Source organism: Neoarius graeffei, chromosome 23 (assembly GCF_027579695.1).
Source record: "Neoarius graeffei isolate fNeoGra1 chromosome 23, fNeoGra1.pri, whole genome shotgun sequence".
NCBI classification, from domain to species: Eukaryota; Metazoa; Chordata; class Actinopteri; order Siluriformes; family Ariidae; genus Neoarius; species Neoarius graeffei.
Window position 1 is genome coordinate 37,822,357 of NC_083591.1, and position 19,661 is coordinate 37,842,017.

The 19,661-nt window shown below is 40.0% G+C and overlaps 1 protein-coding gene across 4 annotated transcripts; it reads left to right on the plus strand.

Annotated features, from left to right (window-relative positions):
- The first annotated feature begins 292 nt into the window (after positions 1-292).
- Positions 293-19,399, plus strand: LOC132871213 (SLAM family member 9-like). Of its 4 annotated transcripts, none has more exons than XM_060905325.1 (6): positions 293-359; positions 4,142-4,253; positions 7,476-7,769; positions 8,020-8,150; positions 8,228-8,332; positions 19,113-19,399. In XM_060905325.1, exons 2-6 carry the CDS (start codon positions 4,196-4,198, stop codon positions 19,224-19,226), a joined length of 702 nt encoding a protein of 233 aa, XP_060761308.1. In that variant the 5' UTR covers positions 293-359; positions 4,142-4,195; the 3' UTR covers positions 19,227-19,399. The 4 variants fall into 4 exon arrangements, with proteins under 4 accessions (XP_060761308.1, XP_060761310.1, XP_060761307.1 ...); XM_060905327.1 differs by having other exon boundaries at positions 8,228-8,294; positions 19,113-19,211; XM_060905324.1 differs by having other exon boundaries at positions 8,020-8,294.
- Positions 19,400-19,661: the final 262 nt, after the last annotated feature.

Genomic DNA, 19,661 nt, shown 5'->3' on the forward strand with positions numbered 1-19,661 from the left:
TATCCATTCACTATATATTATCTGTCAGGGTCACAGGGAAGCAGCAGCCAATCCCAGCTGACTTTGGGTGAGAGGCGGGGTACACCCTGGGCAGGTCGTCAATCTATTGCAGGGCAAACACAGAAACGAACAACCATTCACTCTCACATTCACACCTAGCAGTGTTTCCCACACATTGACGAGAATATGGCGCCCCGCCATAGTCTAATTTGGGCCACCATAGTCTCAGTCCGCGCCTGCACGCACACACGCACGGCGACACTGACGCATCCGGCCTGACATTGCGTGCGTTGTCTATTTGAGACAGTGTGAGGAGACAACTCTGATAAGCTACATTCTGTCTGCATCTACATGTTAAGGTAAGTTTATACAACTTTATGTAGCCTTTGACAGGATTGAGAAGGTGACATTTAGGCTACGCTATTGTGCTTTATAGGCATATGGAGAGCGCATTGATGGATGACGTTCAGTGTATTGTTTCAGTAAAATTACTTTGTCCATTTCGTACTGACAAACCTACCTTTTCTGTAAGGCAACAGTAAGCTATTTTGAGGCAATATTAGTTAGCCCTACATAGTTATCTAATTCGTCAAATTAACTTTATCATCCTACCAGGATCAGGTCGTTTCCAAATTCACCGGTGAAGTGCTTCCTGCTTGACATTGTATGTGCACAGTCTATCCAAGTGATGGAGACGTGAAGTGACAGCAGTAATGAACTAATCTAGGTCTGCATGTACATGTTAAAAGGGAAAACTAGCCTATTCTACAACCCCGATTCCAAAAAATTTGGGACAAAGTACAAATTCTAAATAAAAATGGAATGCAATAATGTACAAATCTCAAAAACTGATATTGTATTCACAATAGAACATAGACAACATATCAAATGTCGAAAGTGAGACATTTTGAAATTTCATGCCAAATATTGGCTCATTTGAAATTTCATGACAGCAACACATCTCAAAAAAGTTGGGACAGGGGCAATAAGAGGCTGGAAAAGTTAAAGGTACAAAAAAGGAACAGCTGGAGGACCAAATTGCAACTCATTAGGTCAATTGGCAATAGGTCATTAACATGACTGGGTATAAAAAGAGCATCTTGGAGTGGCAGCGGCTCTCAGAAGTAAAGATGGGAAGAGGATCACCAATCCCCCTAATTCTGCGCTGACAAACAGTGGAGCAATATCAGAAAGGAGTTCGACAGTGTAAAATTGCAAAGAGTTTGAACATATCATCATCTACAGTGCATAATATCATCAAAAGATTCAGAGAATCTGGAAGAATCTCTGTGCGTAAGGGTCAAGGCCGGAAAACCATACTGGGTGCCCGTGATCTTTGGGCCCTTAGATGGCACTGCATCACATACAGGCATGCTTCTGTATTGGAAATCACAAAATGGGCTCAGGAATATTTCCAGAGAACATTATCTGTGAACACAATTCACCGTGCCATCCGCCGTTGCCAGCTAAAACTCTATAGTTCAAAGAAGAAGCCGTATCTAAACATGATCCAGAAGCGTAGACGTCTTCTCTGGGCCAAGGCTCATTTAAAATGGACTGTGGAAAAGTGGAAAACTGTTCTGTGGTCAGACGAATCAAAATTTGAAGTTCTTTATGGAAATCAGGGACGCTGTGTCATTCGGACTAAAGAGGAGAAGGGCGACCCAAGTTGTTATCAGCGCTCAGTTCAGAAGCCTGCATCTCTGATGGTATGGGGTTGCGTTAGTGCGTGTGGCATGGGCAGCTTACACATCTGGAAAGACACCATCAATGCTGAAAGGTATATCCAGGTTCTAGAGCAACATATGCTCCCATCCAGACAATGTCTCTTTCAGGGAAGACCTTGCATTTTCCAACATGACAATGCCAAACCACATACTGCATCAATTACAGCATCATGGCTGCGTAGAAGAAGGGTCCAGGTACTGAACTGGCCAGCCTGCAGTCCAGATCTTTCACCCATAGAAAACATTTGGCGCATCATAAAACGGAAGATACGACAAAAAAGACGTAAGACAGTTGAGCAACTAGAATCCTACATTAGACAAGAATGGGTTAACATTCCTATCCCTAAACTTGAGCAACTTGTCTCCTCAGTCCCCAGACGTTTACAGACTGTTGTAAAGAGAAAAGGGGATGTCTCACAGTGGTAAACATGGCCTTGTCCCAACTTTTTTGAGATGTGTTGTTGTCATGAAATTTAAAATCACCTAATTTTTCTCTTTAAATGATACATTTTCTCAGTTTAAACATATGATATGTCATCTATGTTCTATTCTGAATAAAATATGGAATTTTGAAACTTCCACATCATTGCATTCCGTTTTTATTTACAATTTGTACTTTGTCACAACTTTTTTGGAATCGGGGTTGTAACAGAGAGCGATCTTCAATGCCACTTTTGAGAATTAGTGCTAGTAGCCTTAACGTGATTTGTTACTGGTGAGACGGAAGACGTTAAATTATTTTTAGCCTTTTCTAATAGGCTGCCTTCTAAAGGTGAAGCTATTAGGCCACATAATTAAGGGAATGTAATGTTAGTTACCTACTTAATTAAATTAACTTCTTGACTCGAATTTGATCGTTTTTGATTGATGTGACGTGAATCTCAATTGGTGATCGTTTTTGATTCACCAGTGATGTGAATTTCAATTTACATTTACCCATTGTTTTTATGCTCAAATCCCACCTACCGTAAGTTCAATCTAACTTTCACTTCATTAAATATTTCAGAGTGAGCTCTACAGTCACATGACTCATTGTAGGAACAAGTTGTTTGCCATTTTAGGTCAAAATAGACCTTCGTAACAGACTGCAAGGAGAGCACCTGGCCGCCTGCTTGAGGATTTCCATTAACGGGCCACAACCAGAAGATATAAATTATGAAAGGGCACTCGAACTCTTTTTTTTCTCAAAGCCAAGAAAAATCAAATGCACAAGTGCAGGGTGTGGTCTTTGTAAATAGGGCAGGCATTTGTCAGGGTCACTTTTGACATACAGCAGAGCTAGAAGTCCTTGTTTTGTAGGACTTTTTGTAGGAGTTCAGGGTGTGAAGTATTGTAGGATTTTTGGTTTGGTTTGGTTGCTACCTGTAATATGTTCTTCTTGTAGGACTGCCCTCTGTAGCAACATGCTAAAATAAAATACAAGGTGCATGACCAATACCAATGAATTTGTTCTTTGTTAGTCTTAGTTTAGTAGTATTAGTAGGCTAAACAACCCCCGCGCACCCCTGCAATTCAAACGGACACGTGCGCCACCCCCCCACCCCATGGGCTGCCCCCATAGTCTCCAAAATTTCTGTGGGAAACACTGCCTATGGACAATTTAGTGTTGCCAGTTGACAGAAACTGGAGCACCCCAAAGAAACCCATGCAGGCACAAGAAAACATGTAAAATCCTCACAGAATGGCCCCAGTCAGCCGCGAGGTTCAAAACCAGAATCTTCTTGCTGTGACGTGATGGTACTAACACAATCATAAATTATTTTAAAAGATAGCTCATGTTAGCTGCCATGATTTATACAATCACCTTGAGCAAAACTATCAATCACCTCATCAACCAGACCCTTTTTATTTTTCACAAAATAACTTCTATTAAAAACATTTATCATAAGGAAAAATATTGTGGGTGTCATCCAGGTCAACTGAACTTGTAAAAATTACCTTTCTGAAAATAATTTTGTGGAGATGTACTGTAACATTAAATGGAAGTTTACTACGTTTCCCATTCACGAACACAGAATGGTTGGGGTTAAAAAATGTATTGCATCCAGCTGATACATGGCCTCAGAGACATTTTGGCTTCCCTTCAGTCATTGTAAACATCTGATTATTTAAGTAAGAAACAAACAAAATGGCATCGCACATGTGAAAAACATGAAACGGTGAAAACACAATTGGGCTTCGACAGCTTATTGGCAGTTTTTTCTCAGGTGCTCCACCACAGAGACCGATCTACTGAAATTGCAGAAAGTGTAACAATAAACCTAATGTACAACAGTAATATGTGTGTGTTGTATTATATTTTAATCAGCTGTGTGCCATGTCTACCACATGTAGTTTTTTACTGTATTTCTTTGAAATGCTGAACTTGTGATCCTAAATGCACTTTAAAAAATGCGACAGTTTTTTTTTTTCAGTTCAGTGTGGAAACAAGCATAACTTCCTGAATCTAAAGAGGAGGCAGACCATACATGATGGCGGTGATGATGCAGCTCGTCTCCTTTCTCTCCCTCTTTGTCTCCATTACAGGTAAGTAATACTCTCAATTAAAACGTTCTGCACTCTAAAAAATAAAGGTGCTTCAGTGGTTCTTCAAATCTCTGGATGGTTCCATAGAGAGTCAAAACTCTGTGATGAACCATTACATTATGCGAAAGGTTCTTCACGTTGGAAATGGTTCTTCAGATCCTGGCATTCTCTTCCCATTTGCTGGTCAAGGCACATAGGCTATGTTTACACAAATCTGTCTTCACTGCTCAAACAAATGGTTTAAATGGTTCTTTAAAGAACTGTTGCATGAACGGTTCTTTGAAGCCCTGAAAAAGGTTCTTCTATGGCATCGCCCTGAAGAACCGGTACTGGCCCCATTATTTTTTAGAGTGTGACTGAAGAGGTTATAGTGATATACTATACAGTGTCCTTCTGATTACGGAAGGATTAGAGGTTACTTCAGTCCATCGATGATGCAATCAATATTAAATAATTATTGAAAAATATTCCTGTGTTCTGATATTCCTCAGCAAATTATTTCAGATAGACTGGTAATGTTGGTAAATTTTTAATAAAATTTCTGAGTGGAAACTTTATAAGTTTCAGTGACACTTTATTTGTATCGTTCACTTGAAAAACTCAATAGTCAACAAACTACAGGATCTATAGACTGTCAGATGACTGTCATGAATAAGTCTATTAAAAATTTTCAGCAGTTTATAGTTGTTTATACAGTATTTAGGTTTTATGGTTGCTGAAATTGGGATATAATTTCACACAGTATCTTACAATAGGGAGTTATTAAGTCAATGTATAATTTTTCACTGCAACCTGGGTCCTTTTACACCAGCATGGGAAAACTGTAACACCACTCAAAAAGTGTGATTTTGTACATTCGGAAAAACATCAGTGTTAATCCATCATACATTCATTAATGTGACCTCTATCCCTGTAGCTATGAGTGCACTCCATACTCATAAAAATTTACAGTAGTGTAGCTTAATTGATTGATGATGCAGAGGTTATGAACATGTTATCCTGAACTTTATCTTTTTCTTATCATTGTAACCATGGTAAAACTATTACTAAATCAAAGTAGCCACAATAACAATGGTCACTGTAGTTTTGAAAAAAAAAGCATAATATATTTCATATCTCCAGTAATCACATTTAATCTTTCATTCTTTCTGTCTCAGTGCTACCAGCTTCATTACTCTTAATAGTCTGATACACTTCTGAAGCAGGATGTTACACCATTATAACAGATGCTATATGTGTAATGCGGGTCATGCCCATGCTTTTTCACAGTAATGTATGCACTGAACGAACATTCTTGGTGTCATTACTCTTTTGACATACAATTTAGTGTCCAACCCTGGATTTAGCAAAAGAAATATTCACTCATCTATAATTTCATCAACAGTGTCATTGATGTTAATGCTGAGACACGCCATGTTAACAATAACACAGTGCTACATTGACTTGCCAATGCATGACTCGTTCTGCCTGTTGGATGGATATTTATTTTGGTCACTTTCAATTCCTGTGGTATAAAACAAGTCCTCACAACATAACTAAGTAGCTGATCTTTGCTCTTTCCCTACAGTATCTGATGAGATATTTAAACTGGTTAGCAGTTCTGTTCAACTGGATGTACAGACAAAAGATTATGAGTTCATCGACTTCACATGGTCATTTAACAAAAGTAAAAACATTGTGAAATACATTAAAAATTCTCCAAGTATAGCATTCCCTGTTTAAAAAAACAGAGTGGAGGTGAATAGTAATTCCACGATTGGAGGTAATTCCACAAATAAATGACAATGTGTGCATGGTTGTGCATTTCAAATTATTTCTGAGCTATTTTTTAATTAATTGCAAAAATATCCATGCATCTCCTTTTATTTATTTGTGGATCAGACTTTGTGTATTTGTGGATCTTTTTTTTATTTTTGAGAAATTCATGTTATTTAAGTGCAAATTACACAAGAAAAATACCACGATAGTCCATTTGCCTTGAAACCGAAGCAGTCTAGTGTTGTTATTATTATCTTCTTCTTCATCCCATAGCCAGTAAGGGCTGTAGGGGCACCACTGATGACATTTTAACGGTCCATTAATGGTGTGTCTTGGGCATTTATACTTGGTGGAGCCCATCCCTTTCCAAGCTTGATCGATGGATAATTTAGAGTAGCCAGTTAACCTAACTGCATGTCTTTTGACTGTGGGGGAAACCAGAGCACCCGGAGGAAACCCACACAGGCACAGGGAGAACATGCAAACTCCACACAAAAAGGCCCCCGTCAGTCACTGGGCTGGAACGCAGAACCTTCTTGCTGTGAGGTGACAGTGCTAACCACTGCACCACTGTGCCACCCCTGTTATTACTATACTATAGCAGTAAATTGGTTGAATTGTCACATTGTGTGTGTCAGTTGTAGCGCCACTCAAAAACTTGTACACCAGGAAAAAAGTCACACATTCATTAGTCTGTGATATAAATTATGACATGAGAAGTGACAATAAATCTTTGGATGTCTATTACACACGTGGAGAAGTGCACATAAAACAATCAAAAAATTAAAGGCTGGTTTCATAAAAAAATTGGAAGGCAAGAAAGTCTGTTGTATAGCAGCTGCTGTAATCTGTAAATCTGGTAGCATTTTGATAGAAAAGACATGCAGCCATTAATTTCCACACTTAAGATGTACTAAAGATGCACTGTAACCTCCCTGATTAATGGTGAAGACATTATAGATTTTATTTGTTTTAATCTTTTCCTTTTTTTCCCCGATCATACTAGCCATGATGACCATGATTGCTAAAGCATGAAGGTTTAACGTTAAATCTTGGACTGAAACGACAAAAAAATAAATAAATAATAATAATAATAATAATAATCCATTTCCTGCACCCCTGCTTTCACACACTCTTACAAAGAGTTGGTGTCTTTACATTTTGGTCAAACTACTTAGTGTACAGTATACAGTTAGGGATACGGCCCTGTAGTTCTACTGAATGCAGCCAAAGGAAATTAATTTTGTCTATAATTTCACCAGAAGTATCTTTATGTTGTCAATGCTGAGACATGTCATGTTAAAATAATGTACAACTAAATGGAGTTGCCAATGCTCAGTTTGTTCTGCCTTGGATTCTGTATTTATTTTGTTTGTTTATAAACAAATTGTGACATAAAATACACAACATAATGCAAGTAATTAAAACATAACTAAATTGTTTATTTTTGCTTTTTCCCTACAGTGTCTGATGGGATTTTTAAACTGGTTAACAGTTCTGTTCAACTGGATGTACAGACAAAAGATTATGAGTTCACCGACTTCACATGGTCATTTAACAAAAGTAAAAACATTGTGAAATGCTATAAAAATTCTCCGAGTATAGCATTCACTGATTATAAAAACAGAGTGGAGGTGAATGAGAAAACCCAAAGTCTGACACTGAAGAACTTGCAGAAGACTGATAGTGGACTCTATGAAGCAGTGGCATCTGGTGAACAAAACCGAATTGTGGCCGAGTACCAATTAACTGTGTTGGGTAAGTCTTATTAAAATTGCAGGACTGATACAGTAATCTTGTCAGTCTGAGATAAGAAGCCCTTCTTTTGTTCAATTCTGCATTTTGTTCTGTAAAATCTGATGATTTAATGGAGCAATATCTCTGTTGTTGTCATGTTTGAGGTCAGTTAGTTTTGTCTTGACTAAGATAAATGCATTGCTGCATGTAGAAACCAGCAATTGTGTGCATTGCCTAGCAGTACAGTAGTGTGTGTGTGTGTGTGTTCCAGATCCAGTGGAGAAACCAGTCCACAATGTCTCGCCCCAGCAAAGCAATGGCATCTGTAATGTGACTCTCAGCTGTGAAGCTCAGAAACTCTCAGTCACCGCTCACTGCTACAGTGACAGATGTGATATGAAGGTAAAAGAAAAGGCTGTAGATGGGTTCCATTCCCTCTCACTGTATGTCAGTAACAGCTTCATTATTTGTAATCATAGCAACCCAGTCAGCTGGAAAAATACAACTATGGAGATGAATGTGAAACAATTCTGCCCTTCCAATGGTGTAAGCATGCACACATACTGCATGGGGTAAATTTAAATGTAAGAAAAATGTCCATTCTTTATTAATTTGCTTTCAATATTCAATATTTGTGGTCTTACTAAATGATTAGAATTGAACATATTTTTCAACTTGTGTTTTTCTTAATAATATTTTCTTCTTTTAAAAAATGTAGTTTTGTGATCTGCACATAAACAAATAAATTAGAGTCAGTGTTGTGCTGCCTGTGAGTTTTTCCAGCAGTTATGTTTATAATTTGCTGCCCACAGTCTAATGTTCACCTGCAGTTCAGATACAGAGGAACAGATTAATATCCCCTTAGAGTCTGGGGCACCAGTGCAATATTGTGGACCATCAGCGGCACCTCATGCGAATTACTAAATCCTGTCTAAATATCAAACCTGCTCAGCTTTTACATCCCTACTCTCTCTGTTATAGTGGAATATAATTTTCTCATTTTTTATCTTGAAAAAAGTGGCACCAGAAAGAGAAAGAAAAACAAACATTCTGCATTTTGTATTTATACAGTTCTCCATTTTATTTCCATGAGAAAGCAGAACATACAGGTTTCTTGGTACACAGCTATTTCACAGCACATCCTTCCAGTGACATGGTCAGCTACTTCTGTCATGTCTGTGTCTGGTTACACTCAAGACTCCACTTCCCAGAATTCACAGTGGCCTTTAAATATGGCCACCACAGACTCCAACACCCCTTATGCACCACACCATTCACAGTCCCCTGAGTTCTAATCACACACACACACACACACACACACACCTGTCCCTGATCACATCCACAATCAGAATTCGACTATTTAAGGACTCTCAGGTCCCACGTTCATTGTGAAGTAAATGTTCAGTTACCAAGGACAGATCCAGGAAAATGGGAAGGGGGCATCAACCCAGTAAGGCTGGGGGTCTGGGGGCCACCAGAGGCTCCTGGAAGCTCTGCAGTTTTTACATGCCTGGAGATGTTGTAAATGAAATCTCTTACCCGGACCTTCTTGCTGTGAGGCAACAGCGCTAACCACTACACCACCGTGCCGCCCCAAGACAGTGAATATACCCAGGTAAACTGGGGGAATGTCAGTGGCCACTTAAGACAGAGCTTAATACCGAGATAACTATAAACAAAGACTGCAAGAGTTGCATGTCTATAATATAAAGTCAGTAACTGCAAGTCCGATAAGTAGTCTTAGTTCCCAAGACTCGGGATTTCAAACAGATTTTCTTTAGAGCCATTGCAAAAATCAATGAAAACATCTTTCACAGACCAATCTAGCCGCTGTCGTAAAAATCGAAGTGAGGCTCACACCAAACAGCACGTGTGTACATACACAGGGTATACTGAGTATAGGGATACCCTACTAATGAATATGAGCAGTAGCCGGACAGCCTACTGCAGAATCTTATCATTTTGGCTTGTGAACATGTGTGTTAACAATACCATAAGCATAAAAGAATGGCACACACCCTGTACATGTAGTCTATAGTGAAGTCCGGGAATACAGTATGTTATTGTGTAGATGCATAAAGTTCTGGCATCTTGGTAAAATCCAACAGGACTCGCCCAGCTTGCTTTTCACTGCATTCATGTCACGAGTGAAAAAAAAAAAACCTAAGCTAGGACCTACTATTAAATATAAATTTATAGTGGAGCTTCGGCCCACGCGAGCGGAGCTCCATACTTAAGAAAATATGGAAGCCCATTGAGTTGATTTTTCATGGACACACAGGGATCCCAGCCATGTACGTCCGTTTGTCCCCACCCCTCGCGATTCTGATTGGCTGTTTGATTTTGGCCGGAACTAGAAGAGCGAGCACGCCTACATAACTTATTTTTGTCTAAAGATAATTTCATATTTATTGGGTTTTTCCACTGAGAACAACTCAAACAGCGCAACAAAATAATAATCATTTTACAAACTTTAATACAAACTTTAAAAAGATGTCAGAACAAGTTAACCAAGGAGAGAAAGATGAAGTCAAACCCGGGAAGAGAAAGAGAGTTTTGACAGAGGAAGAAAAGGAAAGAAGAAGTGAAAGAGCTAGAGAAAGGCGAAGAAATCTTTCACAAGAAAAGCGACAAGCTGAAAGAGAAAGAAAACGTGTAAAAAATGAATTAATAGAAATGATGAGTTGTAGGAATTTAATTCTAAATAGTGATGTTGATTTTGAAATCACTGTGAAATCCTTCGGGATCTGACAAGTTGACCAGAATCCAGTTAGTGTTTTCATGAATCGTGTATCTTTTGTTTTCAAAACATTTTGCTATAAATCCCTAACGCACACTGTAGTTTATAGTAATAAAAAGAATAATATACACGTGAGTTTGGAGAAATTTATCTTCTCATGATAAAATTGAAATTGAAACACATCAAAGTACATCATCTGTTGCATGTTTGTTTTCATTTGAATGGAAACTCCGCTATTAGGTAGGACCGAATTTTATATTACCATAAACTCTTCAGCTCAATCCCACATAATTTATTTTGTGGTTTTTTAACTTCTCATCTCATCTCATCTCATCTCATCTCATCTCATTATCTCTAGCCGCTTTATCCTTCTACAGGGTCGCAGGCAAGCTGGAGCCTATCCCAGCTGACTATGGGTGAAAGGCGGGGTACACCCTGGACAAGTCGCCAGGTCATCACAGGGCTGACACATAGACACAGACAACCATTCACACTCACATTCACACCTACGGTCAATTTAGAGTCACCAGTTAACCTAACCTGCATGTCTTTGGACTGTGGGGGAAACCGGAGCACCCAGAGGAAACCCACGCGGACACGGGGAGAACATGCAAACTCCGCACAGAAAGGCCCTCGCCGGCCACGGGGCTCGAACCCGGACCTTCTTGCTGTGAGGCGACAGCGCTAACCACTACACCACCGTGCCGCCCGTTTTTTTAACTTATTAATTAAAAATGGTGGACATATATCGAATTCTGCAATATGTTACACACTGAATGTTGAAAATTTTCATCGAGGTGTCAGATAATTTTATTGTACTGAAACACACAGCAAAAAGACAGTCTACAGGGCTCGACATTAAGGATTGCCCGATTGCCCTGGGCAAGTGAAACATGCATTCGGGCAAGTGGGATATGTACCCAACATGCCCGACTGAGCAAGTTGGAATGAGTATATATTACGAACTAGCACCACAAAAATTATGCTTTTTGATCTTTTATTTCAGTTCCTAAAAGCGGCCCTCGCTCCGTATCCACCATTATGTCTTGGCTGTTTTCTTAGTCTAGGTTTCATGTGCTGCTTTGCAAGTTATTTTATATTCCCCCACTGTACGCATACTGTTTATAGACCCCTTGTGCATGACGTCATGCATCACGTGATAATTACAGCTGCGGTCAGACAGACACCATCTTTCATGCAAGCAAAGCTTAATCTGTCTTCAATATGGTTCATTTTTGCGCTGTTTTTGCTTGTTCAAACAGAGAAATAGGTAAAAGGCATTGCCGTCTCCCCGCTATCAAGAAAAATGTTAATAAATAGAAGCAAATGCTTCAAGAACAACAGGGAAGTGAGTGGTTAAAGAATACGAGGAGAGGAGCTCAGCCTGAAAACTCCAGAGAAATTCACGGTTGTATTTAAAATGTATTTTACAAAAACAGAAAGTCGGAAGTGAGTAAGGAAGAATTTGCTTAAGAATCTCATTTTAATTTTTTCTGCTTGCATTCGAGTTAGCTCCTTCATGTAAATGTTGGATTTTCTTACAGGTGAAGCCGCGTCCTTCTTCAACACAGAAAACCCAGATTGATTTCAGACAACTCGGGCATAAAACACTCAACAAGGAGCGACATGCGCGATAAATCCTGAAAGAACAGAACCGATTATGAGCAGAGAGAGCAGGAGCTTTGTTTCTCTTATCAGAGGAACACAGTCCTGTGCAAAATATATATCTATCATTCTTTTTTTTAATCATCCACCTCTAGGTTTATTTTAAAAAAAACATGCTGCGTCATGACGGGCCGGTGTTCTGATAAACTGTCCTACACGTCAATGCGTCCTACAAAGCACCACTGCGCATGCGCAGAGCACAAAACGTCTCATCTCATCTCATTATCACTAGACGCTTTATCCTGTTCTACAGGGTCGCAGGCAAGCTAGAGCCTATCCCAGCTGACTACGGGCGAAAGGCGGGGTACACCCTGGACAAGTCGCCAGGTCATCACAGGGCTGACACATAGACACAGACAACCATTCACACTCACACCTACGGTCAATTTAGAGTCACCAGTTAACCGAACCTGCATGTCTTTGGACTGTGGGGGAAACCGGAGCACCCGGAGGAAACCCACACGGACACGGGGAGAACATGCAAACTCCACACAGAAAGGCCCTCGCCGGCCACGGGGCTCGAACCAGGACCTTCTTGCTGTGAGGCGACAGCGCTAACCACTACACCACCGTGCCGCCCCAGCACAAAACGTCATTTCTTGGCATTTGAACAGATGTAGGACCGTTTATCAGAACACTGGCTGCACTGATTCAGTTGCAGGTTGCCAGGTCTGTATAAAACACCCACAACTTACACACTAAACAATTTTAAACTCAAACATTATCCTGTCTGTCAATACGGTACGTGGCGCAGGTTTTTTGTTGTTGTTGTTTTGTTTTGTTTTGAACCTAGAGGTGGATAATATAACAAAAAAAACCACAATATATAAATATTCTCAAACACAGTACTGTTCGGGGTGGCACGGTGGTGTAGTGGTTAGCGCTGTCGCCTCACAGCAAGAAGGTCCTGGGTTCGAGCCCCGGGGCCGGCGAGGGCCTTTCTGTGTCGAGTTTGCATGTTCTCCCCGTGTCCGCGTGGGTTTCCTCCGGGTGCTCCGGTTTCCCCCACAGTCCAAAGACATGCAGGTTAGGTTAACTGGTGACTCTAAATTGACCGTAGGTGTGAATGTGAGTGTGAATGGTTGTCTGTGTCTATGTGTCAGCCCTGTGATGACCTGGCGACTTGTCCAGGGTGTACCCCGCCTTTTGCCCGTAGTCAGCTGGGATAGGCTCCAGCTTGCCTGCGACCCTGTAGAAGGATAAAGCGGCTAGAGATAATGAGATGAGATGAGACAGTACTGTTCAAAAGTCTTGGCACCGTATTGTTTTCTTCATAGAAATATTGTTATAGATTTCTATTTTATGATTTCTACATTATGGAGTAATGAACCTACAGTCTGAGAGAGTTCTACTCAAACACACTGAACATCACAACAGCTGCATGCGTGTGAAATGGAAATAAATCAACTAAGGTAGGAAAAACTATTTTGGATAAAATTGTTATTGTCCGTTTCAAGTAAAAAGTAACCAATAACCAAACTTAATCATAAACTTAATCGATAACCAAACTTCAACTCAGTATGTGAGCTTCATTTTATGTTGCAATTCACAACTATTCTCTGGCTTTCCTAAAAAAAAAAAGAAAAAAAGTAGTACTGGCAAAATAGTGGGCAGATGATAATACTGGGGGGCAAGTGGGGATAAAAGTTAATGTCGAGCCCTGGTCTAGCATTAGTATTATCTCCCATTGCTGCTACTCTGACTGTCTTCACGACGACTGGGCTGACTTCCCTCAACAATAAACAAAGATTACAGCTGAAAATAACTAAATAAACAATGTCAATACACCTGTCCATGTGAATACAAACGAAAGGCATGAATCATCAGACAGAATTCAGTGTGCAGCCAGTTCACTAACTTAAACACTGCTTGCTGCTAAGCTGGGATAGGCTCCAGCTTGCCTGCGACCCTGTAGAACATGATAAAGCGGCTACAGATAATGGATGGATGGATGCTAATATGGACTGAAACCGGCATTTTGTTTTATACATCAGCTTACATAAGAACAATACCATTATATTGTCATGTCAGAAACATTACCATAAGAACATACAACTAGCGGCCTCAACATGCGAACAGGAATGGCTAAAGCAAATTTTAGTTAGCTGCCTTTTCCTTAAATCGTTCATCACTTCCCTCGAACATAAAATGTAACGACACAACTGTGAGTAAACTTAACCTGAAGATATATGTGGCGCTTGTGCACTTATCTCACCTGAAACACACAGCAAAAAGACAGTCTAGCATTAGTATTATCTCCCGTTGCCACTGCTCTGACTGTCTTCACTCCGACTGGGCTGACTTCCCTCAACAATAGGATTACAGCGCCAGTCACTAACACAACACAGCTGCTACCACCTTCTTCTGCCGAAGGGGAATATCACTCAACAAATGCTAATAGAGAAATCAGGTGAGTTTTCTTCTGCTTAAAAGTGACACAAGCATTTTAAATAATAATCACCAGAAAAATAATGGTTGGGGGGACCAAGGTGATGACACAAATTAATACAATATGAGTTCTGTATATAATCTTAGCCCCTAAAATGTCCAGGGTGCCACAAATACAGTCAAGTCACAATTCCAAGTAGCCATGTAAAAAATTTTTTTTGTTTTGTTTTTTTGATGGGTGCCAGGTTACGGTTGGTCTGACTTTATCAAGCCTTTGAGCTCCAGCACTGTTCTTCTCATTTTGACTTTGTTTGTATTGTTGGATTTTGCTCTTTTGCCTCTGCCTTTGATTTCCTGTTTGTTCCTCGCCTGACCATTGCCTGTTTTTGACTCTACATTTTGCTGAATGATTTGCATTTGTCTGCCAGTTTGTCTTATTGAACTCCTTTCTGCTTTTACTTCTGTCTCTCGCCTGAATACCTGACAACTTCAACAGCTCATTCATAAACTGGACCAGCTGGGACTCAACACCTCCCTGTGCAACTGGCTGCTGGACTTCCTGACGGGGAGACCACACCATCACATTGAACATGGGGGCCCCCCAAGGATGTGTGCTGAGCCCCCTCCTCTTCACTCTGCTGACCCACGACTGCACACCAACATCCAGCTCCAACCTCTTCATTAAGTTTGCGGATGACACGACTGTGGTGGGTCTCATCAACAATGGTGATGAGACAATCTACAGGAGTGAGGTGAGCCGCTTGGCCATGTGCTGCAAGGACAACAATCTCCGCCTGAACATGGAGAAGACGAAGGAGATTGTTGTGGACTTCAGGAGAGCGCACACCCAGCATGCTCTGCTAACTATCAACGGTGCTGCAGTGGAGAGGGTGAGCAGAACCAAGTTTCTTGGTGTGCACATCTCTGAAGACCTGTCCTGGAGCAACAACACCGCATCACTGGTCAAAAAAGCCCAACAGCGTCTGTACTTCCTCCGCAAACTGAGGAGAGCAGAGCCCGGCCCCCATCATGCACACATTCTACAGAGGCACCATCGAGAACATCCTGACCAGCTGCATCACCATGTGGTACGGCGCCTGCACCGTGTCCTGCTGCAAGACTCTGCAGCGCATCGTGAGAGCAGCTGAGAGGATCATTGGTGTCTCTCTCCCTTCTCTTATGGAAATCTATAACTCCCGCCTCACCCGCAAAGCCATCAGGATTGCAGGTAACCCCACCCACCCATCTCACAGCCTCTTCAGCCTGCTGCCGTCGGGGAGGAGACTGCAGAGTCTCCGGGCCAAAACCAGCAGGCTCAAGGACAGTTTCTTTCACCAGGCGGTCAGGAGGCTCAACTCCCTCCCTGTTCTGCCCCTCCTCCCCCCTCTGCTCCCTGCCACAGATTCTGCCTGCACACCCCCCCGCCCCCCCCCTTCAGCATCTGACATCATGTCACCCTCACAGTCCCCCCCCCCCCCCCAACACACACACACACACACACACACACACACACACACACACACACACACACACACACACACACACACTCTCAACATTCATTCGCACACTGAACTCAGGGACTGCACATTTCACTTTACCTCGCTCATTTGCACTATTCTGCACTATCTCACCTTAACAGCTATTAGTTTATTGTTTAGACTGGTTATTTCATGTTTACCTGCTATACCTCAAGTGCCCTTGACTGTTTATTTTATGTCCTGTTGCTCCAATTTTATACACACACACACACACACACACACACATATATGTGTGTGTGTGTGTGTGTGTGTGTGTGTGTGTGTGTGTGTGTGTGTGTTTGTGTGTGTATATATATGTGTTTAGTCTATGTCTATTTCTTATCTAGAGTGTTTATACTGTTTATATTGTTTATTTCAATTATTCTATTTTTTATTTATTGCATTGCCTGTTTGCACCGTGGGTCAGAGAGGACTGAAATTTCATCTGTGCTGTATGTCGAGCATTTATAGCATATTTGACAATAAAGTTGACTTGACTTGACTTGACTTGACAAAGGAAATGGTTAAATAGACATACTATATGTACTACATACTTCCAGATATGAAAGGCAAAAGAAATGAAACTGTTTATGAATGAGTACAAAAGTAATAAGTACAAAAAATAAGTAATAAGTACAAAAGTAGTGCTTTCTAATCTTGACAGTTTAAAACTAAAAATTCAGAATGAACAGATTAACCAAAAATCATAACAGAAAACCACCACTAAATGGTCATTTATTTATGGCAACAGTAGGATATGACATGGTTTTAAAATAATAATAAAAATAAACAGTCTCAATCTGTAAAATTACAATACACCAAGTAAAAAAAAATCTCTGCATACTAAGGAGTCAGCCTAAGTTACATTACTCCTTAAAATGTTTCATGAAAACACAATTTAGTGCACATAAAATCCAAAAATGTACCATGTGACTATTGTTGTGGGGTGTTTATGGATCATGTGACAAAATTCATTGTGATGCAAAAATGTGACAATATGCATCATGGGAATGTGTGACATCAGCATTCTCTTCATGATGCATTTCATGCAGTTGCACTGTTTGAACACCAGGGGGCCAAAGAGCCTGCAGTTTCTGCACCTGAGAATTGACCCATAACCTCAAAACTCTGGTTTGCAATGACTAACACACATTATATGTTACACAGTTACACAACCCCATTAAAGTAGTTAAAAAGAGGACTTCAGTAGCTTTCAAACACCACCATCCATATCTGTGAGCTACGGTTCCTCAGAAAGACGCATTTTAGCTGCCTTTGGAGCTCTATTTCTGCTCCCAAGCTCGTTATGTTTCAGGTGATTATTTTTAAAGTCCCCAGGTCAGATACTTTCTTTATTCAGTCAAAAATTTAGGGAGAAATTATCAATTTATTTATTTATTTTTAAGATATGGTTAACCTGTTGGACATTTTGTGTATAATATTCAACCTCTTTGTAGGAAATTTGAAAATCTTTAGTTTCATACAAACAAAAATGCACATAGTTTGACATTGTTTATTAAACATAAATTTTTCTTCATTGAAATTTTGTTCAAATTTTCTAAGAATCAAATAAAATGAAATTGTGAAAGTTGTAGCTTCAATTGAATTGAATAGGTGTAATGATGCACAGCAAATAAGACATGATAGCAATCTATTCTCAGCTTTGAAGGACAAGTTTCCTGGAGCTCTGAGTTTGTTTGTTTGTTTGTTTGTTTGTTTGTTTGTTTGTTTGTTTGTTTGTTTGTTTGTTTGTTTGTTTGTTTGTTTGTTTGTTTGTTTGTTTGTTTGTTTGGTTGGTTGGTTGGTTGGTTGGTTGGTTGGTTGGTTCCATGTTATGCCAAGAAAAGGAAATGTCAGGAAGGTGGTTTCATGTCATAATTTGAAGAACTCTTATTCATGGGCTACATTTCACATCAGCCTTTTAAAACATAGTCTCATAATAATAAGACGACCCACTCAACTGTCCCTTTATATGGAACCTGAAACCAAGGGAGCAGCAGTGACTGAGGATCACAGTTGCACTCGTTACTATGAGATCTTGAAAGCTACCAAATGAAACTGATGAAATTGGCCTATTTCTGTTTCTTGTTTTTATCTTCAAAGTAATAAATTAAAATGTGTAGAGATTATAAATAACAACTGTAATGTGTTTGAGGTACAGTGTCTCTGCTGCTGTCTGTCCACTGAACACAGTGCCGTGTTTTGTAGCTGTGTTTTTTTAAACTGTGTTTTACTTCTTAGATTTTTTTAACAGCTTGTATCTGACTCTGAGCAAATTTGCCATTTGCACAGGACAATTTAATGTAACTTGTGTTGTTTTAGAAGGTTCAGTATATATGTGGGGTTTTTTTTTTCTCTCTCAGCTGTCAAAGACAAAAAACAAGCTACATGCAAGTGGAAAAGTCACAGAAACCACATGTCCCAACTCAACCGCATCTTTCCTTTCAGACCTCAGTGCTGCATGGTGTTGCTTGCCACACATACAACAGCACAGTTTTTCATTCTGTCCTGCACAAAATAAAACTGTTAGACTTACAAACCAAATGTAAAGCTGGATTTATTGTAAAAACTGCACAGACACAGACGAGATCAAACATGTCTTTGAACAGTTTCATTAAATTCTTTAGGCTTTTCTGAAACATTAAAAAAAAAACTTAAATTATATATTACGTATGTACACGTAAGGGAATGTTAAGTAAACCTCCCCCCTCACTCCCCCCACCCCCACGGATAGCACTTTCCACCGAGTGTGTTACGCTGCCCCTGCATGAGAAAGCGTTTCGAAAAGATGTGGCCCACTGGCTTCATGGTAGCTGTCATGTGATGGGGGAGAGCTGTCTAGGGGGGGAAGAATGGCCATGACTTAAAGAAGAAAATCAGGGGTGGGGACAGACAAAACAAAACAAAAAAACTATTTGTATTTCTAAACAACTGGCTGTTGTGTGTTACTAGCTTACTTTATCTGCGTTTCAGAAAAGAATGGAGGAGTAACATTACATAGTTTTTTGTTTGTTTGTTTTTGCTCATATATTCCTTGTTTATATTTATACACAGATAAAATTCACTGGAAGTAAAGCAGAAATAAATGTGTCTGTCACATCCAGCTCCACCACTGATCCAGAAGCTACTGCTCTCCAATCCGCTCTGCATCCAGCACAGACTTTATAATGAACTAATTCACCTCAACACGAACCCACCTGTTTCCTGATTTCAGTCATGATACAGAGTAGCTACTGAAGATGCGCCTTTTCACTTACTCTTTGCTATGATTTGTTTTCTTTGTAAATTCATTTCTGAGAGTTTTTCAGGTTTTTTTTCTGGCTTTTGTTTGACCATGTTCATTTCGTGGTTTATGATTCTGTTTTGCTTTATACTATCTGTCTTATGACCTTGTTCTGCCTGAAGGTGATGATAAATAAAGCTTGCATATATGTTGGTCCATGTGATGGAATTTGTGACCTTTTCCCTTCTATGATTTTTTTTCCCTGACAGGTGATTTATATTTGTGTTTGATCTAGCTGTTGATTTTGCTGTAAAACAGAAAATCAAGTGTATCCTTGTATCATCATAGATAAGGAGTCAAATATCACAAATGCTTGTCAT

Bases quoted from the DNA above. Each gene is read 5' to 3' on its own strand.
- LOC132871213 (XM_060905324.1), top strand. From the start codon at position 4,196: ATGATGGCGGTGATGATGCAGCTCGTCTCCTTTCTCTCCCTCTTTGTC. The intron at 4,254-7,475 runs GTAAGTAATACT...TTTTCCCTACAG, and splicing joins CCTCTTTGTCTCCATTACAG to TGTCTGATGGGATTTTTAAA. The intron at 8,295-19,112 runs GTAAGCATGCAC...ATTTATACACAG, and splicing joins AATTCTGCCCTTCCAATGGT to ATAAAATTCACTGGAAGTAA.